At 40.7% G+C, this 25081-nt stretch overlaps 1 protein-coding gene and 1 pseudogene across 1 annotated transcript; both read left to right on the top strand.

Annotated features, from left to right (window-relative positions):
* Nucleotides 1-4121: 4121 nt before the first annotated feature.
* On the top strand, nt 4122-5175 carry LOC133906001 (putative cyclin-dependent kinase F-2; annotated as a pseudogene).
* A 2566-nt stretch (nt 5176-7741) lies between these two features.
* On the top strand, nt 7742-11175 carry LOC133906300 (uncharacterized). Its single transcript, XM_062348164.1, has 4 exons — nt 7742-8163; nt 9949-10045; nt 10174-10233; nt 10880-11175. The coding sequence occupies exons 1-4, from the start codon at nt 7847-7849 to the stop codon at nt 10958-10960; spliced, it is 555 nt and encodes a 184-aa protein (XP_062204148.1). The 5' UTR covers nt 7742-7846; the 3' UTR covers nt 10961-11175.
* Nucleotides 11176-25081: the final 13906 nt, after the last annotated feature.

Raw genomic sequence — 25081 nt, forward strand, 5'->3', positions numbered from 1 at the left:
CCCACTGGTTATCTCGGTGATCACTCTAAAATCTATAGGTGATGGGCACATGATCCCTAACAAGAACCCCATGTGCTGTATTATACGGCCCCAATAATGCCAAGGGTGTAGTAGGCTCCCCGAGTGCCAAGAGCTCCTCAAGGATAATTCATCTCTAGGCATCTTGTTGGGAACTCGGCCACCATGCCGAATCATTTGACCATTAGGAGCATCATACATCTTCACATAAGAGAAATAAAAACTATTGAGAACCTACAATTTCACCAATCATACAACAGTAGATGAAATCATCTACTAATGGATTACCTCACCGATGTTATTGGCATTAGGTTGGTGAAATGATTGAATGGCCCAAGAGGGGGGGGATGAATTGGGCCCTAATCAAAACTAATTCTACCAAACTCTAGAACAAGTAAACAAACTTATCCTTGATAAATAGTAAAATAACTACAACTCCCAAATTAGATAGAATTCTAAGCAAGAAAGTATGCAGCTACAACACAAAGTGAAGGCGAAATATTAGCTTGCAAAAATGTAAATGCTCAAGGTAAATATGGGAAAGTAAAGAGATGGGAAAGAAGATACCAGTATTGAGAAGTTCGCACTTCCCCCTAGTCCTTGTTGGAGCATCCACTAAGGATATCACTCCCCTTGAGTCACCAAGACTCTCCTTGAGCCACCAAGGCTCAACTTGAGTCGTCAAGGCCCAAGTGCTCACTAGTGATAGCCACTTTTCTATTTCTGGATTGACAGGCTTCAAACCAAGCACAAAGATTCATCTTATGGCTCATACAAGAACTCCAAGAGCTCACCAAGACACCTCTAATCACTAAGGCCGGCTAGGTGTTGCCAACCACCAAGAGTAACAAACCAATAGCTTCACTTGACCACAATCAAGCCTAGACTACAGCTAGATGCATATTTGCTACTCTCCTTGCACTAATGAAGTCCCTAATATTCAATTAAGAACTTTGCAAATCACTCTAGTGCACTCCCTTGGCTCTTGATCATACACTAAGTGTTTTACCTCTTCTTGCTCACAAGCTTACCCAACTGTGACAAAATGAAGGGGTATTTATAGGTTAGAGGTCCAAAACTAGCTATTGCCTAACCAACCACATTTTTCGTGAATGCCGGATGATCCGGCGTACACAAGCTCCAAACACCAGACCATCCGGTTTGTATCATCCATCCAGGACTAGTTGTTACAAAATCCTCCAGCGAAGCCTCCGATGTATACGCCAGACCATCCGGCGTGTACTCATCCATTTTTTAGTGAACACATGGATATCCCTCTGGATATTACTCCAGCAAAGTCTCCGGTGTATACACCAGACCATCCGGCGTACACAAGCTCCTTCTTCTAGAAATACTCCTCTTTTGAAAAATGCTCTGACGTGTGTCCATTCGGTGTGTACGAACTTGAAGTCTCTCTCCTAAAATAATACTCTAGCATGTACAAACACAAAATCGAAGGACCATCCGGCGTGTACAAACTTGAAGTCTTTCTTTTGAAATAATACTCTGACTTGTACAAATGCTTAATCGGAGGACCATCCGGTATGTACAATTTTTTTAGAACTTTTTCAATTCAAACTTCTTTAAGTTCTATCTTCTTCTCAACTCATCCATAAACTTCTCTGAGATACCTAGTGCTAGAATTTCACCAGTGTACATCCAACCAAAGACTAACTAGATCAAGCTACTACTCTTATTCCCTCTTTATAGTATGGTCAAAGAACAAAAAGAGAACATATGCTACTCTAAGTATCTTTTATCTCCTTGTGACACTTAGAACTAGAAGATCCTTAATCTTGACATTCACATCCTTTGATTGCTCAACCATCCACTTAAGGGATCAAGATCGTCCAACAACATTGTGAACTAACCTATTAATTGCCCTTCAAAATAAACTTATTAGTCACAATGATATGGTTGTCATTAATCACCAAAACTCACAAAAATACTTACTACTTATCTAGGGGCATAGATGCTACAGTTGGTCTATGTTGAGGAAGCCGCTCTGGCTACCGCTTCTTGATTGGTCAATGTTTGAGGGCCTATCTTGTTCTGGCAATTGGGCTGGGTCGGAGGATATGCTTCTCGCTGCTGCCGCAAACTCAAGCGACGAGCTACCATCCCTAGCAAATTTGCATTATTATTTAGTAATGGAACCCTAATTTCAGACAATAGTCCCACAATATTCATGGAAAATGCTCGCAAACCTGAACTCACTCTAAAACCTAAACTCTAATCCTGATCTCACTCTAAAACCTGAACTCACTCTAAACCCTATTTTTTATGAGCCTCGCTACCAACTCTAAACCTGAATTCACTCTAAACCCTAAACCATAGTACTTGATGAAGACTGGCCTGATCTTTCATGATGGAGCAATGGAAGAACAAGGATAACTAGTGCATAGTTACAATCTAATGTATAGATGCAATGTCGTACCGAAAGACCTCCCACCCATGATCACAAAGAACATGATCCGGATGGGTTGAATCATATAGATTTGATGAGCAACCCAAGAAACAAGTTCTTGATCTACTCAACAACTCAATGGTTTTTGGAAAGTTTTCACCAAACTTGATAACATAGATTTCAACTCTAACTACACATGGCCGGAACTCACACATGGTGATCTATTGCATTATCAAAACTTTGATCACAATGGACGCTTGACCAAGCCTTAAATAAGTGCGGACACGCACAACAATGTCTCAAACCGACCTAGCTAAAATATGGAAAACAAGTAACAAAATAAAATATTTCTAAGGCCGAGACTTAATCTTGCACGAATCCTCTAGCTTTGTTAGTTCCTAGACGTGATCTTCATGGTGGAACCCATGGGTCAGCAACAACAACATTTAGTCCTTGGGTAACAACCTTATATGGTGGGCCCCATCCTTGATTTTTTAGAGATAAGCAAGCACGTGATCTCCAAATTAGTTGGAAAACTCCCATATTCCTTCCTTTAAAAATAGGAGATATTTTGTTCCCTGAAATATGTTTCGTAGTCTTTTCTTCCTACATGCATTTCCTTGCCAAATGCGCAACACCAAATTAATGTGACTTCCATTCCATTCACTTCCATGTAACCCTCTGGATCCCATGCAAATACATGCACACGTTCACTAGCATGGCTTGGCTAGCTCATTGATAATTGACTCCTGAAAAAAAGTGTTGATTCTTGAAAAATAGGTTGACGATATAAAATAACTTCAAGAATAGTAGTATCCGGCTTGGTCACATCAGTACTACTATTGAAAGCAATATTACCTAAATCTAAACCATAGTACTACTAGTCAACCCTTTTCATATGAGATGACTCAGGAAAATCTCTATGGTGCGCACGGTGAAGGACCTAGAATCATTAGCCCCATGATACTCATGAAAAATAGGATCAACGTCCTTCATCAGCATGTCATAAATATTTGCCCTACCATCTCTATCGCCTTCTCTTAAAGAATGGCATTATTCTACATAAGAGAAAATAGCATTCATCTTTCTGAAAATGAATGTATTTTCTACCATTCATATAGAACAAGTCAAGCTGCTCCATATATGTATTGCAATATCCAATCATCTATCTATTTACCTAACAAAAATGGCATTGCTCTATATGAATGAGAGAAGACATCATTCTTCTTTTTGAAGATGAATGTGGTTTTTGTCGTTCATGTAGAACAAGTCAAACTGTTCCACATCCGCATTGTACTATCTATTCATCTATCTAATCACCTAACAAGAATGGCATTGTTCTACATTTGTTCACCACTAATTTCCAATTCAAAATGCTATGTACAAACAAAAATTTCTAAACTAAATATTACAAACTAAATAATTAACTAAATTGCCTAACTAATTCCTACACTAAATTATACAAACTAAATAATTAACTAAATTGCCTAACTAATTTCTAAACTAACTATTTAACAAAATGAAGACAAGGCATCACTACCGGCTCCAATTCAGAACTGGCAATGACACACTATCACTGTCAGCTGGACTATCACTATCGACTCTAGTTACCAGCCGACAGTGATGGTTTATCACTATCAATTCTTTGCTAGACTAAGTAGTGATAGACGATGTCGCCACCACTGCCGCCGAGGGGATGCCGAGGAATGGCAGGAGGAAACGGCGCATGGGCAGCACCTGCTGGTATAAAAAGACGTGCAAGCTCGGCGATGGTGCGTACGGCGTCGTCATTAGGACGCGCCACGGGCCAGAACGTCGCCGTGAAGTCCCTCCGTCGCCGGCGCGGTGCCAACGTCGGCGACATCTTGCGTGAGGCCTGCTTCATGGCGGCCTGCAGTGGCCATCCATCGCACGTCAGCATTTGCAGCATCGCGCGTGTGCACCGGGCACTAGGGCTATTCCTTGTCATGGACCACGTCGGACCGACCCTTGACGACGTCCTGTGGGAACGCGGCCGGCCGTTTCCGGAGGCTGACATGCGCCGTATCATACGGCAGCTTCTGGCTGGCGCCAAGGCGATGAACGGGCACGACATCGTCCACCGGGACATCAAGCCCACAAACATTCTCATCGGCGACGATGGTGCCATCAAGATTAGCGACTACGGGGTGGCCAAGTGTACGACCGAGCAAGGGACACCATACTACACTGCTGGAACGAATGATTACATGGCACCGGAGGTGCTGGTGAAGAACTACGACCACGACACGCTCGTGGACGCATGGTCACTCGGCTGTGTGATGGTGGAGCTGCTCACCAACAAGTTGCCGTTCCAATGGGAGGATGACATCGACCAGCTCTACAAGATCTTCGACATGCTCGGCGTGCCGGGCAAGAGAGCGTGGCAGGCATTGAAGCCTCGGGTGTTCGCTGACGAGGTGCAGCAGTGGCGAGCGCGGTAGCGGCGGGTGGGGCACCGCAACCGGCTGCACGACTTGTTCCCTGAGGAGTTGCTTTCCCAGGACGGATTCGACGTACCCAAAGGCCTTCTGACTTGTGATCTCAAGAAGCGTCTGACAGCGGCGTCCGCGCTCCGGTGTCCGTGGTTCACTGACAACGTCGACGAACCTATTGTCCCTGTTACCGTTGTTTCCAAGGTCGGCGGCACAGCCACGACGGCGTGGTCATTGGTCATGTCTTGTGCTGGGCGTGTGCTAGGATTGCTTAGGCCTAAGGCATTGTTGAAGTGACTGTTGTTTGATCAAACAGTTTTGGTGCTGTCTTGGTGAATTTTGCATGCCAGTTCCGGTGCACTGCAATCTTCCACGTTTCATACCTCTTGTCGCAAATTCATAACGGGGTATATATTCACGGGGAGGATAGTTAGGTGGTCGTTAGCTGCTAGACATGAGAGATTAGACTATATATGAGATAGAATTAGAATATCACTACTACATAAACTATTTTTCGAGACACCTAGGGTGCCTTTCTACATGTGGGTCATATGGCAAATCGCCTGAGCTATTTTTATAGGCGGGCGACAGAAGAAACCGCATGTGCAAATGTTATTTCCATATGCGGTTTCTTAAGGAACCGCCTGTAAAAATCCATTTATATAGGCGGTTTCTTAAGTGAACCGTCTGTGGATAGACGGTCTATTTTGCGTATGTGAAAATTGTCAATTTTCACAGGCTTTCGATCATAGGTGGGTATACTAAACGTCTGTGAAAATGGGTTACAAACCGTCTCTAAAAATAGTTTCTGTAGTAGTATATTAGAGGAGACTGGATAAATTCTTCATGCTTGGTTGATCCCTAATACATAGATATTGCCAACTATATATAGACAACCAACTTATAGAATCCCAATCTGATTATAACTCGTTCATTCCTTCCTGTCGATTCTAGCTCAATCCTAACCGAACTCAACTTGCCTAGTTCTCCTAATCTAACTCTCCTGACATATCTCTACTAATCAGACTTTTCAAACTAATTTATCTCTTCCCTAAAACTGAAACTAACTCAACTCTTTAATCAGTTGCCACTATTTCCTTCCATGTTGGTGCTCTCCTTTCCTTTTCTAATACCGCACATAACATCTCTCCCCTCCTTTGGAGACAGCTCATCCTTAGGCTGTAGGGTCGCGGTTATAGTTGCAATCCTAATAGCCCCCACATCAACAAAAGGTGTATCACACGCCATCGTCTATGCAGATGCTAGCACCAAGGCTATATATGGTGTGGCGGTAGCACGGTGGTTGTTGATGAAGTCAGGAACATGGTCAGCTTGGTCACAAGCCTTAGCTTGCTGTTGTTATCGTCAGAACATCTCATCAAACAGGGTGGCTTACTGTCGAGGGTGATGTTTATGCTTGAAGTAGCAACAGTAACATGCACATCGTGATTGGCAATGGTGATAACCACTAGTGGCGATGTAGTAACAGCGCATGCGGCATCGTTGCCACCACATGGGCATATCATCGAAGACCTGATGGGTAGGTCTGTGTTGATGATGGTCTCCGCGCTCAACGCAGTCGCAACAAAGGTGTCACCCGTGATCGGCATGCTTTCCACATCCTTGAGTTTCTTGAGTGTCGTCATGGGTTTTGTGAGCCCATTCACTATGCGCATGACGTCAGATAGTGCGTTCTTGATATCACTGAAGCCCTCTTAAAATTCCTTACTTAGCATATCTTCCTGCGCTGCAAGCAGTGCCTTAAACTGCTTGTTCTTAGCATCTAAAGCCATGGTCTCTGATACCAATTTGTTATGATCCGAAATCATAATAGGGGTAAACAGTCATGAGATAACCGAGCGGCGTCAGCTGCTAGGGATAAGAGATTAGATTATAAATGAGAGAGAATTAGAATATTAAAGGAGACTAGATTAATTCTTCTTGCTTGCTTGATTCCTAATACATAGCTATTATCAACTATATATAGCTAGCCAACTTATAGAGTCTCAATTTGATCACAACTTATTTATTCCTTTCATTAAATTCTAACTCAATCTTAACCGAAACCAACTTGCCTGCTTCTCCTAATCTGATTCTTGTAACATATCTCTACACATCAGACATTCCAAACTAATTTATCTCTTCCCTAAAACCAATAATAACTATCTCTTTGATTAGCCACCGCTATTTTCTTCATTGTTGATGCTCTCCTTTCCTTCCCTAATACCTCACATAACAGTTTGATATTTTAGTCTCACAAGCGCGCAGTCAATACATAAAGACGTTTTTTCCCCACATTGCCCGGTTGAGAAAAGACTGCTATCATTGCCATCACAAGGAACTCAAATATCAGGCCAAGGTCGCTAGTCCTTCTCCTTCCAAATGAACTAAAGCCATCCCAAGTGAAGCGCTCAGTAAAATTTCATTAAGTCAATAGTAACTCCTAGGTTCCTCTACCTAGATACTTCGGCGTACAAACCGTTTGCCAATTAACCAAGCAATGGCCCCATGATTAAATGTTGATTGCTTTCGAATAAATCGAATAAGTGACTTATTGTTATAAACTATGAATATCAAACGTTGTATAAACCATGTAGATACAAATCATGATTAAGATCTTTTTTAGATGGATCAGGATTAAGATCTTGATTTGCCTTTTAAACTAATCCAAAGAACGAGAGTTTCATTTGTAACTTCTTTAAAAGTTGTTAGTACATGTACTGCTGAAGCTGAAATGAAACAGGGCCCGTTCTCTCTTTTTTTTAAGAACAACAGAGGCCGTTCTAAGAAAAAAACTGCGAATAGTGCCTCCACTGGGCTCTACTCGAGGGGGAATCAAAAGGCCCGTAGCCCCGATCCCCTGCCCTTCCTATTGGCGGGAAACTGTCTTCCTCTCGCGCCTTCTCAGATTCCTCCCTCTAAATATCTCTCTGTTTCGCTCTTCTCCCGAACAAACACCCATCCAGCGATGCCTCCCAAGCGCAAGTCTCCGGCGGCGGCTGCCCCAGCGGCGGGGTCCCCGAGGAAGACGCGTAGCATGGCCGCCGCTGGGAAGCGGGGAGCGGAAGCTTCTTCTGCGAAGAGGGCGCCGGCCAAGAAGGAGCCGGCGGCGGTAACGGCGGCCGCGGAGCAGAAGGAGGGGAAGAGGGCCCCCAAGGAGGAGACGGTGACTGCGGCCGCCGAGCCTAAAGGGAGGAAGCGGGCGAAGAAGGAGGCAGAGGCGGTGGTGGAGGAGGATGGCGGTGATGTAGCGGAGAAAGGGAAGCGCGTCATTGTCGAGGCTTGGTGAGTGCTTGCGTGCCTGTATGGTTGCGATTGAGATTTAGGGGGGCTTTGCGTTCTGAGATTATGCTTTGCGTTCTGAGATTAGTGGATGAGAAAGATGGGGTTTTGGGTTGTTTCGGGGGTCCAGATGGGCTTTGGGGTAGCTCTATTTTTTGTTCGATTGCTCTTATTGATTGTTCGGCGCCAAAAGAACAAATAATTATTTTTTAGGATTTCATTTCTTCTTTAAGCATTAAGAAGAGACTATTGTCTATCCATGTTTTTTTTGCCAAACTATAGTTAGTTAAGTATGTGAAAAGGTAATCTGATAACACAAAGGGCAAGAAGCTGACAATGATTGATTCAATATAGGTTCGAATGCACGTTCTTTCCATGTACATTTATCCACTACAGATAAAAAGGTTTAACGGGGCTCGCAAATTGGAATATGTGATTTTTTTTTTCAATGAAAAGAACTGATTAAGTTTATCATTCATCTTAAGAAAGAAAAGAGGTGTCTAAACTTAGACCTGCCCATTTTCTGGTTATGCAATTTCGCTCAGTTAGTCACTAAATCTTACTGATCCAATCACTGTATTGCATCCTGATGTCCAACACGCTTAGAAAATCACCTGCATTCTCCAGACATAATTGCAATCCTTTAGATTTATTGAACTAATTAAATCCTAGCTAGAATCTTAATATTATTACGATTCTAGCAAAATTTTGAAAGAATCATAATTATGATGCGCATAGGGTTCTACTTGATTCTACCGATCCTGTTAATTAATATAATGAATTATATGTCCTTTCAAGTTTCAATTTTTTCCTTTGATTTTACATCTACTATTAAAGAAAACCTTATCATTGCTGAAATACATGGTGATTTTAAAATAATATATCTTTGTTTAAATTTGGTCTGTTCTTATATCTATGATTCGATCCTGTCATAGAATCTCCGTTTTGATACCAGATCTCAATCTTGTTAGCCTCTTTTCCTCTGATGCATACAAGTTTCCAATTCAATAGATAGTTTGTTTTTTTGGAACAAGGGAAATAGGGTTCCATTTCAGTTTTCGTAGAACAGAAGATTAGGTAATTACATGCTAAACATGTTTGTAGGATCAATCAACTACTTGGAGATTGGAGTATCTTTGATGTAGGGTTACAGATTCTTACAATTACTAATTTAGGAAAAGGGTCCAGGAGCTATCAAACTTCTTGTTTTCTGTCTCTTGTAGATTATCACAGTATTTGCTGCTATGTGGATAAACCAAAACAGTTATAAAGCGTGGAATATATGTATTCTTTTCACTTGCAGTCATGCAGGTGGAAATTTAATAAATTGGAAGTAGAGGTTCCCATTATCATTCGACTGAAAAGCAAGGCCGCAACAAATCAGTTTGAAATTAAGCATTCTTGAGCCCACCTGTCAGATAAATTAGTTTTGGGGAGAGAACAGTTGCATTACCCAAGTATTTAAGCTTACTTGTTTTAAAAGAGAAGTGGAGTCTAGGTTAGGTCAATTAGTAAATTCGTTAGTAACAGTCTAATATACTATTTTGATAATTTAAAAGGCATGTAAATAGCATTCATTAATTAACATACAAATCCAGTCCTTTGACATTGCATGTTGGAAAGAATATTCGCCTTGATTAGTTAAAGGTTTCTAAATAATTTTCTAGCGTTCATCGTTCTTAACGACTCACATATCATTCCGGTCCTTGTACTTTGTTGAATGATATTGGCTGCAATTCTGCTTGTATTTCTTTTCCCTCACCCTTTCTTCTTTCTGCAATTCTCTAGCACTCAGTGCAGACAGTTTAAGATCAGAGCTCAGAAGGTGAAGGAGGATCTGGAAAGTTCTGTTCCTGGTGTTTCTGTGATAATCAACCCTGAGAAGGTAGCCTTAGTTTGTTAAACCACCATGATCTTCACCATGTTGTGGGTTTGTGTGAAAATCAATCCTAAAAGATCTTATTTGTATATGCTGCTTTCTTGATGGTAATCAATGCTGTTTTTTATTCTCAGCCACGTCGCGGCTGCCTTGAGATACGTGAGGAAGGTGGTGAAGTGTTCATATCACTGCTGGTAATATTATGGGAATGCTAAGTGGCTATACGCATTTTTATTTCTTTTAAAGCTATGCTATCTATAATCTGAGAACATGGCCTTTATTAGTTATATGCAAAATTCTCTCTAATGACCTCATGCTAAGGTTTGCTACACATCTTCTGCACGAAAATTAGCCTGCTGCTGCATACCCCCTTATCCCACACTAGAAGAGATATTACATGATGTCAGCAACTCATGACATGTGATTTCAAAATATAAATTTCATATCTTTGAAATGTGTATCATTGTTGCTATCCATTTCATCCAATGTGTTGCTTATGATGAGATCCACAAAACAAAACTCATGGTGCATATATTTGTATTCATTTAGTATCAGCGTATCAAATTGTTGTGATACTTCTTTTTGTTCTCCCAAGTATTTTGTTCCACTAGCTGCTTTACATTGCTTCCTAGAAAAATGCTATAATGGTAAGATGAATAAATTGCACTTTTGCACCATCTAATATGTCATGAGTTGTAGAAAACACTAGGGATAGGCAATCTTTGCATGTAATACCACAAATGATTACATCTTACCTTGCCCATTGCACCACTTTTCATTGTATTTGTTACGGTACACATGATTGCATTTGGTTTAATTAAAACTCCAAATGATGTGCAGAACATGCCACGCCCCTTCACTCCAATGAAGAAGCTCGACATGGATGAGGTTATCAAGGACATTGCCAAGAAAATATCCTAATTTAAGTTGGCTGGCCATGGATGGATGGCACCATTTTTGTAAGCTTTCAAGTGTAGCTTCGTGTAAGGACACCATCAATGGCTCTTGTATTGCATTTGCAATGTCTCCGTAGAATGTGGAACACTGGTTCGGTCATGTGTCCAATGTAGTTAAGACATTTCGAATTGCTACCTGTGGCAATTGATAATGATACTATGCTAGGGAGCCTTTCTTTACTTGTTTGCCTTTCTGACGGTATAACGTTCTCTTGTATGCGCTTTATGTCCTGAAGACTGGTTGGCTTCTGATCTTTGCCCTTTGTTCCAATTGCTGGAGTTTTGAATTGTTCAGGTGAGTGAAATCCACGTTGAGACCATCAAAAGGTGGAAAAAGGAATTGTTGGAGCCCAAGTTGATATACTGGCAAATAAAATGGTGTGTCTCTGAAGCCAGGCAGCTAGACAAGTAACAAGTATTTGCTAACTCCAGGGATCCAATGAAATGGTATGGCACACAAGTTAAGCACTCTTCTCTGTTTGTGATTTCCAGAGGTAAAAGAAAGCTGGCAGTTAGCATTGAATTAATCTATTATTGAATTTTATCACGTCGAGAATGGGGAGAGTACTTCGATGAACTATTTAATAGGGAGAATGAGAGCTCTACTATTGAAATAATGGGGAGAGTACTTCCATCAAGAAAACTTTAAACGGGATGAAAGGAGGCGAGGCGATAGACTCTGATAGTATCCTCATTAAGGTGCAGGGATGTTTTGGAGATATAGCGATAGTATGGTTAACTAAACTCTTTAATCTCATTTTTTTGATCAAATAAGATGCCCGAGAATAGAGGAGAAATATATTAGTAACAATCTTAAAAAATAAAAGAGATTCAAAGTTGTACTGATTATCGTAGAATTAAGTTGATGAGTCATACAACCATACAATAAAGCTATGGGAGAGGGTTATTGAGCATCGCCTAAGAAGAATGATAGACATTACCAAAAACCAATTTGGTTTCATGCCTGAGAGGTCGATCATGGAAGCAATTTTCTTGATAAGACAACTTATAGAGAGATATAGAGAACAAAAGAAGGACTTACACATGATATTATGGACTTAGAGAAGGCTTACCACAAAATTCTGAGGAATATCATGTGCTGTGCTTTGGAGAAACACAAAGTCCCAAAAAACTACATTACCCTCATTAAGGATATGCATATAATGTTGTGACAAATGTTTGGACAAGTGAATGTGATACCGATGACTTTTCGTTTAAAATAGGACTACATCAAAGGCTAATATTGAGCCTTTATTTATTTACTTTGGTGATGGATGAGGTCATAAGGGACATAAGTGAGATATCCCTTGATGTGTGCTCTTTGCTGACGATGTGGTGCTAGCTGAAAAGAGTAGGATATGGGTAGGAAATTAGAGTTGTGGAGATATACTTTAGAATCGAAAGTAGACTTAGCAGGACCAAAATTGAGTATATGAGGTGCAATTTCGGTGCTACTAGGCATAAGGGAAAATATGTTAGTCTCAGCGGAGAGGTGGTTCCCAAGAACGATACCTTTTGATACTTGGGATTGATGCTATAGAGGGATAGTGATATCTATGAAGATGTTAGTCATAGAATCAAAGCCGGACGAAGGAAATGACGCCAATCTTTTGGCATTCTCTATGTCAAGAGGGTGCCATAAAAGCTGAAAGGTAAGTTCTATAGGATGACGATTTAACATATGATGTTGTTTGGCACCGAATGTTGGCTATGTAAAAGGGGACATGTCCAACAGTTAAGTGTTGTAGAGATGCATATATTACGATGGATTTGTGGCTATACAAGAAAGGATTAGATCCAAAATAATGATATATATGATAGAGTAGGGGTAGTACTAATTGAAAAAAAGCTTATCTAACATCGGTTGAGATAGTTTGGACATATCCAACAGAAACCTCTAGAGTCACTTATGCATAGCAGAATACTAAAGCACGCTAATAATGTGAAGAGAGGTAGGGATCGACCAAGTTTGGCATAAGAGGAGTCTGTAAAGAGACTTGAAGAAATAGAATATTCCCAAAGACCTATAAATAGATAGATATGTGTGGAAGTTAGTAATCAACGTGCTAGAACCATAACTTATGCATCAGTCTCCTTGTACCGTTATTATTTCTACTATATTTTTCTATTACTAGTACTTTTATTATTATTGTTGTTTTCTCATCATCTTTTTAGTTTGATCTTATGAGTTTCATCTCTAGCCTACTCTAACTTACTTGGGACAAAAGATTTTTTTTTGTAGTAGTATAATGGATTGACAAGCTTACTGCTGCAAGCATAATGAACAAGCGACACGATAAACTTAACTCTTGAACCTATATTACACTACTACAAAAACTATTTTTTGAGACACCCAGGGTGTTTTTCCATAGGCGGGTCATATGGTAAACCGCCTGAGTGATTTCCACAGGCAGGTGACATAAGAAGTCGCCTATGTAAATGTCATTTCTACAAGCGGTTTCTTACGTGAACCGCCTGTGGTAATATACCATTATCACAAGTGGTTCACACAAGGAAGTAATAACGGTACAAGATAGTTCACATAAGGAACCACCTCTAGAAATAGGATAATTAACACATGCGGTTCACATAAGAAACTATTTGTGACAATAGTTACCATTTCTACAGACGGTTCACATAAAAAATCGTCTCTAAAAATAGGTGACATGTCATCTTAAAAATTTCATAACTTTTTCATACTAATTTGGATAGAGACAAACTTTATATGAAAATTATAGCCCTCAACGAGATCTATAACTTTGCAGTTGAAAACTTTTTTATTTGAAGTCATTTAGATGTCCAAATAATCAGTTGAAGTTTCACACATAAGTTTCACATGATATTGTTACCTCAAGTCCTATTAATGCAAGTAAACTCAAGAATAAGGAGAACAAAAAAATACTACCAACTCTAATATGTCCAACAAGATTAACAAGAAGAAGATCAAAGACCCCCACTATCAATAATAAGACTTAGCTTATAGTAGTACTAGTGATAACAATAGCATATACAGTTCTTTTGATCGATATCTTATATCTAAATTTCAAACGATTATTTTGATATCTAAATAACTTCAAATGAAAAAAATCAACTATAAAGGTGTAGATATTGTTGAGGGCTATAATTTTCATATAAAGTTTGTTCCCATTCAAATTTGTATAAAAAAGTTATGATTTTTTTTAATATAAACTATCATCCATTTTTAGAGGCGGTTCGTTATGTGAACCTCATCTAAAAATGTCCCTCCATGTGGTATTGGATGACAATTTATCTTAAAAAATTCATAACATTTCCATACAAAATCGGATGAGGATCAACTTTATATGAAACTTATAACCCTCGACAAGATCTACAACTTTCTAGTTGAAAACTTTTTCATTTGAAATCATTTAAATGTCCAAATAGTCGTTTGAAGTTTTAGATAAAGATATAAAAAGAATGCATATGCTATTATGATCAGTAGTAGTTATGTGGTAGGATGGTGAGAAGGATTCGCGCGAGCTGAGAGGTTTCGAGTTTGAGTGGCAAGAACTGCACGTGCGTGAAAAAACACGTGACTTGTGACTACTGACGTCGTGGCCGCGGGGGTGCCTAGTCGGTCCAAAAAAGTTTCGCTTTTTTTCTAACCAAAAATTGTGGATTCGAGAACCGACTATCACATGCAGTCTGCTTAAGCGAACGACCTATGAAAACTGAATTTCATAGGCGGTCCCTTAAGTGAATCACATGTGGTAATAGATTTTCACTTGCGGTCTTTTTTTACGCCTGTAGAAATTGTTCATTACCCCAGCCATTTGATCACAGGCGGATGCGCTAAATGCCTATAAAAACGGGTTATCACCTACTTCTGGAAATAATTTTTGTAGTAGTGTTAATTGTTGTCCCTTTTTCCTTGTGCTCATGATGGTGTAGACTCATACACATTCACGGAGTACATAATGAGAATACTAGATTTATTATCACCATAATAAAAAATAAAATAACTTGTCTGGAGTTTTTAAGGTTTCAGACTATACCTGACATTATGTTGTGGTCTTATAAGCAGTAAGACATGAAATCTATGCCCAGCAACAAAGGTTGTGGAAGTACTATAGGACCAACTAATGACTACCTTGAATTTTGATCCCACACTGAACTAAACTTAGTTCCTGCCAAGTCTCTAAAAAAACTTGGCCACGGAGGAGGTCCCTCTGGCCTCTAGCTTTATCTTAAAAGAGGAGAGTATATAACTATTTAGAGAGATACTTACACAACCTTCGAGCAGTCAGGTTTGAGTCCAGATCGGCAATCTCTCAATTGGAGGCTGCCAAGTCTTAAGACAAATAAACATTAAGCAAACAAAGCAAGCACACTCTAACTGGACAATTTGTGCAAGCTCATCATTGTGATCTCCAGAAGAAAGAGGATCCAAGAAGTATATCATTGGATTTCCCCTTCAGTTGACGTTTGAACTTGGCCTTAAGGAGATCATATTATAGATCTAAGGATAATTAGGCCACTCCCAATACTAGTTTTTTTAAAACATTAATTAGGTGTTCACCTAAGTAAAAAGATAATGTGGCAAGTAATTTAAAGATAAAAGAGAATGAAATCCTAAGTGATTGTGAGACAATAAATTGCTTTAGGAGATCTCACGAAACTAGCAAGACACATGTATCCATTGAAAGCTTGTTTCTTAACATCAATTTTTTATTCTCTTTCTTCTCTTAGACATCATAAAAAACAAAGCAATAGGAGTGGCCTTAGTATTTGTGAACCATGAATATGTCAGTGGACAGAGTTTATGGCATGCAATAATTGTTTATTTAAACACAATACAAAGCAGGAGTACCCAGCTAGGTACATTGCAAATATAAAAACAACATCAAAACAATTAAAGTAAAGACATTTAAATGAATGCGTATGTATACATATGTTATGCTCCTCCTCACCCTGACCTCTCAACGGGCAACGTAAGGATGCGCACCGTACCCCTTTTTAGGTAACATACGGTGTTGTATCGATACGATTACAGCCATAAAATGGCAACATAACTTCTAATGCATGAGATGCATATGCATGACATGCTTCATACATAACCAATAATATAACTTTCAAGATATGCATAATACTTCAAGAACTACATACCATGATAAAGAACAACTGCAAAACGACATTTCTCGCTTCATTCACTTCTTAATTTAAGATTCAAGTAAACTTTGGAAAAGTAAATATTAAGACAGCAAGCTCAAGTATAATCAAATCACATAATTTCTAACATAAGTATATATGTCATACTTCCCATACGAGGAATATAAATAATTACAAGGAAGGAAACTTATCCCACTCCCTTTACCTCATAATCCAGAGAAAACATCCAATCTTCGAAAGGCAGAAAGTAAATACCACTTTCACATTTTATTTAATAAATTATTAGTGAGTATGGCAATTAAAAAAATAGAGGTAACCAAATAATGAATTAAAGCATATCAATCTGCTACATTCACTTGCCTTCACCGACGATAAAGGTGGGAACTAGCTGCATCCCGAAGTGGCACCATCTGAACAAGTGCATAAATTAGCATAAAAAAATGCTGTAACAATAAAAACAAAATGAGACGCTCCTAAGCCCGAAAACCCCGCATAGAAGGTGATAATGAAAATGATGGGTTGACAATAGCAGTAACAATCAATTCGTCGTTGTAATATACATTTTCCACTTCTTATCTCACTCTAGTTTTAGTAAACTTTTTGTATGCTAGAAGAGATACCCACCAACATCAACAGTAACCCATGAAATTTAACTGAACTCATGTTACTTGTATATATTATATATGGCTGGGAACATTTTGCAACAATAAACCTAGAGTAGTCTGAATAACAATCATTAGTTTCTTACCTACAACTGGAACACTGTATGCAAATGTCAAAATTTAGATGACCAACTTTTTTTTGTGAAAATTGAAGCTTTATTAACCCTCATCATTACATCAAGTTGATAGACCACACAAGAGTCACTACGCCAGAACATGTCATTAGTGACGGGTGATAACCGTCATTAGTGACAGGTCCCGTACCCATCACTAAGGTGTGTCTCCTATGGCCTAAGTAGGCCTGTTGCCCATCACTAATGATAGAGTCCTAGTGACAGGTAGCTTTCCACCCATCACTGGGATTGGATCATTAGTGACACGGGCATTGACCACCTGTCACTAATGACAGAGTCCCAGTGATGGGTGGAAATATACTCATCACTCGGACACAATCATTAGTGATGGGTGCATTTACCACCCGTCACTAATGATAGAGTTCCAGAGATGGGTAGCTTTCCACCCATCATTGAGACTGGATCATTAGTGATGGGTGCATTGACCACCTGTCACTAATGTCTGAGTCCCAGTGATGGGTGGAAATCTACCTATCACTTAGACATGATCATTAGTGACGAGTGTATTTACCACCCATCACTAATGACCAAGTCCCAATTACGGGATGTGGTTACAACCCGTCACTAATGACATGTTTAGTGATGCGTGACGTTTTCACCCGTCACTAATGTTCTTGCCCCTTGTCACACCCGGTTTTAACGGACAAAATCAAGTGCGGCTTATATGTGCCCAGAAAGTTCATCACACATAAGGACATCATAGGTGAAGTAACAAAAGCAATACTTTAACTTACAACTGTTAAACTTTTACATTAAAGACTTCACCTAAATAGCTCTATTAGCTAAATGACAGTAGACTAAATGACGACAGCGGGACGAAAGCATCGACGACCAAGCACTCTACAGGCGTCGACCGAAAGACATAATCCTAGATCACCAGGTCGTCGTCTTGGAAACCTTGAAAGTCCTCCACTGAGCAGCATATGTATTGAGGAAGATAGCAAGGGTGAGCACATGGAGTACTCAACAAGTGTGGTAAAGTAATGACATGCATGCTTTTGACAAGAATATGTTGACACATGGTATATTTTTGTAAATGCGAGTTAAGAAAACAGTAATGTAACTACAAAGTATTAAACAATTGTTAAGTGAATGTATCACTTATAATAAACCAACCAACCTACAAGGCTCTCCACCTTGTAAACCTAACCACCTAGTACTTCCTGTACTATAACCAAAACCATAACCATTCCCATACCCAAAACCAAATAATAATGTGAGAATCCAAGTCTTTTATGACCGCGAGCACAACTTATATATCAGATTTTACACTCTGCAGATGTTGCATAACTTATGAGTCGTGATTTCATCACCTGCAAGCAGATAACTAAAGTCTCCATGTTGCAATGCCGGCCAAGCATTATACACACGCCAGTGGTATGTTGCCAGGAGATCACTATGAAGCCTTTACAAAGAATCCTTTCAGTATGTGTTATCAACACTCTAGGTTTCACCGCCAGGTGCTACCACCTAGATGCCCACTCTTGTGCCTTGTGGTTTCTGGGAATTAACTTTGCTCATCCACACCTCCCATCTGGCCCACACAATACTAGAAAAACCTTAATTAATCAGCTAAGCAAACCTATATCAGTCTCGTATTTGTACAGAACTTCTCATGTTGTCGCTCCACGAACCGGTCCTTAATTAGATCACTTGAGCAAACACTAAACTAACCACATAACCATGACCACTATCACCAACATCCCTATGCTCAAGGCCTAAGGTTCCATGTTGCTAAACCATTAACAAGTTAACCACCATTGTTGCATATGTTCATTAGTCAAGATTATGACACTTCCGAGTATCCTAAAAGTATGGCTAAGCAATCTACCCACCAAAGATACCTAACCATAAACCATCTAGGTTCCAAAGAATGATAAGGGAAAATCTAGAGAAAACCCTAACAAAGGTGACTACCCGTCATATTGACAGACATTGCATGCAATTTTGTAAAACAAAATAGTTTAAATTATAGGTTCAAGATGATCAAGGACACTTTCCTTCTCTTTGCTGCTACTCAATGTATCCTAACTCCTGATCTTGATGTTCCTCAAATTGATCCAGGACGTTATCAACTAATCGCATAATTACCAGCAAAGAACACAAACTAAATACACTAAGAACAGAGCACAGACAAAAGAACAACAAGACAAAACCTATCTATAAAGATAGAGCTCGGAGAAATGAATCTAACAGCGCAAGAATCGTTTAAAACGGAGCTACAACGAAAAAGATATGCTAAAAATAGTTTTAGGGTTTAATTTGAAAAAGAAAAGGACTAATTTTTAATTAAAAAAAAAAATTAGGGACCTTTTATAAAATAGAGGGACCTATATGTAATTTTGAAAAGTTCAGGGACCTAAGTGTAAAAAGATAGGGCTCTTTTTGTAAAAACAAGAAAGTCCAGGGGCAATTTTGAAAATTTACCAATTATTAGGAATATTTAGAATATTTTTATATTGAAAAATATCTTTTATTGCGTGGCTAGATGACTAGGCTCATCGTGGGCTACACGTCAGCAAAACGCTAATGTGGGGACTGACAAGGCTAGATGACCAGGCAAGTGAGATGGCAAAGGGTTGACTGGGTTAAGTGGGCGACACATGGCAAGATATGATTGGTGGCCGAAGGGGTATGCTTCAATCTAACCAGGACCGTGCAATCTGGATCAAACGGATGAGGGAGAAGGGGGCTGCCAGAGAGAGGAGGCACGGCGGAGCTGAAGGGTTGGCGGCGGCGCACTCACCTGGGAGTTGCCGGAAACGCGTTTCGGCTAGCCAGCGACGACGACGAGCAGTGGAGCAGAACCAGTAGAACACATTGATCTCGTTTTGGCACTTACCGAGGACAGAGAGATACCGGAAGGCAGTCAGCGACGGTATTGGGCGGTGGAGCACACGGGTCTTCATCGGCGAGGGGTCTCCTGTGGTCTATCAGCGACGGCAAGGACCGAAGGAGCTTCTGCGAGGGTACGCACGTCCAAATATGACTCCGGTCGGCATTGATCGGCTCTGGAACGGCACAACGGCGAGCTCAGCTAGATGCGGCGGCTATGGTGGCGGTGGAGCTTCGAGTCTCGGTGAAATCGTGCCAGACTTGACGAGTTTGCTTGGGGAAAACACGAGGGGGTCTTAGGTGCTAATATAGGTGGCAAAAGAGGTGACGAGGAGCCTGAGGACTCCAAAACAGCAGTGGATTCCCCATCAAACTCGGCACGGCGGTGTTTCTTGACTCAGAGACGATGGATCTGACTGGCGGGGTCCACTTGTCGGTGGCTCGGGCGAAGGCGGACTCGGCGTGGGCGTCTTCAACTGCGGGAGGCTGGCCCTAAGTTGGAGCGTGGAGCTGGGTCGGCTCAGGCGCGCTAGTGCGGGCCAGGTGGAGGAAGGTGCAGGAGGGGAAGGGCTGAGCCAGCTAGGCTGAGAGGGAGAAGGAAAGGAGGGAGGCATGGGAGGCATTTTCTTTTATTATTTTCTTTTTCCCAATTCTATTATAAAGCAAACAATTCAAACAAAGCCAAACAAAAACCCTAAGTGCTTAACTCCAGCATGAATGTATCCAACCAATAATAATCCTAATTCAAATTTGAATTTGAATTTAGAAAATAGGTTTTTTCCTATTCTAATTATTCAATCTAGCTTCTAATCTTGGAAAATTTAGAAAATTGAGAAAAGTTAAAATCAGGGTGTGAAATCCTCATAGGAATTTAACTGTTTCCTAACTGTACCCTGAAGCAAAGTCAGAATTTGGCAGCCGTCTTCTCCTGCAAACATGTATATGCACCATATCGACCACATCAATATCAGGTAACATATCAAAGTAGTACATCCACCATATCAACATCAGGTAAAACATCGAGATCACTCAAATGTACATAAGTCGCAAGTGTACATCGAGACAACTAGAAATTACATAAGTCGAAAGTGCAACCATAAATTACACAAGTCAGTGTGCCGCCTACCTACAATTGAACTTGTCTTTCGAAGGGACGACTTTTATCATTATGAACGAGGCGATCCGTCCTTGAATGTTGAAGAGTGTAGACTCCTCGATGTTGCAGCCCGGTATGCTAAATTCCTACTAAATGAAAATAATAATGGAAAAAGTATGCAATTAGCTTGAGCAAAATCATTTTATTATCAGATATTAAATGAATAAAAGCAGTTATGAAAAGACTATATGCAATTATCTTACATTTGGTGATTTCATATCCTTTGCTGCCACAACTAGCAGCATGTGATGCACAACGTAGAAGAAGCAGTCATTGCTCGGCAGTTGGTGTTGGCACTGGAGACAAAAGAAACTATCAGTTCCAAACAAAAAGATGCAGTAGATTATTTACAAATATGTCTGCTGTCACTTACCGTGAAGGCAGTCTTATGTGTCAGTGTGCGGAGCTCATTCGGATCGTACTTTGGATCACAACACATATACATGTCAAAAGCCCTACATGAAAAGAGGGATCCATTAGTCAACATTTGGACAAATTTTGAAAAGTTCAATACGTAACCTAAGTCATGAAAAACTTACTCGTCGAGGATTTATTTGACCAAAGTATAGTCACGTACTCCCCGTTCCCCGTTACGTCCTACTACTGGTCTTGATGAATCGAGGTACTAAACCAAGTTTCACTTGGGGGCAATGACCAGTAAGATTCAATGGCCACCCGTGTTGTAGGTGGCAATCAGGTAGTCCTTCTTCGAAAAGTGGCTCATTGCCCTAGCCACATATCCCACAACGCATTCTCTTTCTTGTTCCATCACAGAAATCGATAGAATTTGGGGGTCAAGGAATCCGATGGCTCCTTCTTCCTTGTTTCTTGCACCAAGTGTCTACAGATAAGAAATTAGTTAGATTGTAGAGTTAGTGGTAATAATTAATAAATATCTAGTTTAAAGGACTTACAATGTACATCATCACAATAACCCCATGTCCAGGCCATCGAGGTTGAAGAGGATGTATATGTCATTGAAGCCCATACTGAAGTAGCCGTCCCTATTCAAGAAGTGACGATTTTGGTATTGGAAGATAATGGAAGTATTCTTTGCTCTACAACCTTGCAGGTAGTAATTATACAACTTGACACAAGGTTCTCTCACCATTCGCAGTGGATCTATCATCATCAAGGGCTTCCCAAGTTGAAATTTTGGGTTCGCCTTAGTCCAAGCTGCTCCTATCACACGCTTCTCGGCACTTGAGTCCTTACCAGAGGACTTGGACTTCTTCGGTAGCTTCTTCTTAGACCCTAGCTTGGACTTCTTCTTCTTCACTGGGCTACCATCAGGTTCCATAGCTGGAGATGGCAGAGTGCGCAAAGGCGACGCAGCTGGCTCATCTTCAGGCTGAGGTTGGGGTAGGGAACTTGGTGCACTTGAACATCTAGGAGGATCGCTCCTAGATGGTTCTATGTGCACCAAGATGTCCCCCCTTCTTCCATTGGATCCTTTTAAGATGAGTTTCACCCAGTTTTGGGATCTCATTATTAGGGGCGGGGGGGATACGCAAATCTGTGTCAATAGCATTGGTGTAAAAAATCTGCAAAGACCATGGCATAACCAGAACGTATCCATACCGTATCTAACACCTGGACCTCTGGATGCACCTGACCCATTGTAGCCTCATTTAGGTAGCCACCAGGTCTTATGACCAGCGAGCATGGTGTGGGGCCATCGAGAAGGTCTATAGTATTCGGCTCCATGGATGAACAGAAGATAGGTTGTTTGACCTCCCTAGAAGCTTGATTACTCTTGTGTCTAGAAATAGGGCTATCACCTGCTGATGCACTAGGAATTAAGACTCCCTGTGACGCAAATCTTTGCATGATGTCTTGATAAATGCTCTCCGTGATTGACTAGGTCAATGCTTGCACATCGATTGGACCCGACCTCTTCCTCTTCTTTTACATCCCAACTTGTTTGGGGAAGCCTAACTTCCAGCCCTAGGAACTGTACGCATCTCGCATGTGACCTGGGTGCTCGGGGTTTCCTAATGGAGTGGAGAGCTCATCATGTTCCCTGACCCCGGTGAATGAACCTTCGGTGGATTGGGTTGCTATTTCTTTCACCTTTTTAGCAACTGACTCGGTTTCGCTAGATTTGAAGGTGATATCTCCATTATTTTATAGCTTACGCCTTGCTCGCAAAAACGATTCCGATCGTCCTAGGAATTACAACCAAGAATTCTTGTGCCCTTCATTTGCTAACTTTTCATCCTCCACTTGCCATTTCTCCTTTTTCTCCATGTACCCGCTTGTGCCCAGGATATGGTTCTACTTGTTCTTCTCTCCGTTTGGAATGCCTCTGAGCTCTTCAACCCCACAAAGCTTCCCAATCCTCCCTTTTCATATATGGGTACTTGCTGAAGGGCTTCAACCCTTTTGCCATATACTCGTTCATAAGCTTGCTCTTGTGACTTCTCCAAAGTTTAGCAATCATTTTCATAGCAGCCCTACAAACCTTCTCCTTCAAGTTCTCCGGGCCACACATTAGTGACGGGTTATCACTGGACCCATCACTAATAGTGCATTAGTGATAGGTACCGAGGAGCCGTCACTAATGATGTGTCACCTTTGATGGTTTCTTACATAGTGAGTCACTCCTGGTCTCTGCATATTAAAGATGCACACAACCAAAAACAAAAATTAAAATACACCAAAAAACTTGAGAAAAAAGCTACGAAGAGCTAGACAACCTAGAAAAATAGATCTCTATAGGTGTAGTTATTATGCTTAGGCTAGGTTGCGTAATCTAGATTGTCACCCAAACCGAGTAAAGAGCTCGTTGGTAACTCTCTCCAAACATGTCCATGCTGAGGTAACCAGCTCGTGATGCTCATGTCGTTGTAGCACATACCATGAACAGAGCCAGTGTGTTCACGTAAAAATAACCTGCAAAGGAGAAAAATATTTTGTCTTATTAAATACAATATCATTCCTGCATAGCCATAGGGACTAACAAATAGTGAACACTGCTGCCAGTATTTTGGCTTTCAAACTTTTACCAAGACCCTAAAGCTAATGTCCAAACAAATTTGGTACACTTCGCGGTTAGTAAAGATTTAATGCCACCTGGACTATAAGCCATTGTCTTTTGCTTAAGTTATCATTTGTTATTGAAACACCTTTGTGTATATACCAAAAGATAATTTTATATTTTAGTGGTATTTTTAGTTTCCATATTTGACTGTTCAAGATTGGCTCGACCCCTTGCACAAGTGCCCTATAGACAGACTTGACCAAAAACTTTCCATATTGGTTTAAGTTCCATCTAAGCTCATCTTGTCTGTTGGATAATGTCATGTTGCTGAGGTGTGCTGTTGTGAGGAACCGTCCAAATAATATTCTAATTAATCACTAGGAGGATCATTATTCATAATCACAGCCTCGATGATTAACCAGAATATCATCCTGGTAGTCCCGCCGTGTGTTTTGTGCCCAAGATCGGAACACATGCCTTCCCAATATGAACATCACAACAAAGCTTAAGAAAGAGCGAGTAATTAACATTATATTATAAGTTCTTAAGCGTGCAACAAGTTATCACAATTTACAGTAAAAGAGAGCTAGGAGAAGACTAAAACCTGCTCAACTCCTAACCAGCAAAAGAACTAAGCAGCGGAAGACTAAAAGCTATACAACAAAAGGATATGGAGCCACATGCCCTTAGGCTCCATACTAGAACACTGAGTTCGGAGTAGAGTGTGCTACTCCTGGCCGCTACCCTGATCGGCAGGCACAAAGTAGCCAAACACCGCCCCCTCCTCACCGACCTGTGAACCTGCATCAACTTAAGGGAAGCACCCTGAGTACGAAGGTACTCGCAAGTCTTGCACAATATGGGTATATAATGTCCCGTCTCCAAGGATTTTGCATTGAGCTGTTAGCAAGATTAGGCCACAAGGTTAAGTAAAACATATGCGGTAAGCAACCTAGACATATGACCTCGGTTGGAACTCAGAGGCATTTCTGCAGTTGCGACACATGGAAGACGTTATGCACGGCAGAGAGAGATGGAGGCAAGTCCGGTTGATATGCCACCTCTCCACGTCGAGCAACAATCTGGCATGGTCCCACGTATTGAGGCTCTAACTTGCCTCGAACCTGGAATCAGCGAACACCCTTGAGCGGCGAAACCTTGAGGTATACATGATCTCCAATTGCGA

The sequence above is a fragment of the Phragmites australis genome, chromosome 23, assembly GCF_958298935.1.
Source record: "Phragmites australis chromosome 23, lpPhrAust1.1, whole genome shotgun sequence".
Lineage (NCBI taxonomy): Eukaryota > Viridiplantae > Streptophyta > Magnoliopsida > Poales > Poaceae > Phragmites > Phragmites australis.

Coding starts and splice junctions, on each gene's coding strand:
- LOC133906300 (XM_062348164.1), top strand. CDS start 7,847: ATGCCTCCCAAGCGCAAGTCTCCGGCGGCGGCTGCCCCAGCGGCGGGG. Junction 8,164..9,948: donor CGCGTCATTGTCGAGGCTTG/GTGAGTGCTTGC, acceptor GCAATTCTCTAG/CACTCAGTGCAGACAGTTTA. Junction 10,046..10,173: donor TGATAATCAACCCTGAGAAG/GTAGCCTTAGTT, acceptor TTTTATTCTCAG/CCACGTCGCGGCTGCCTTGA.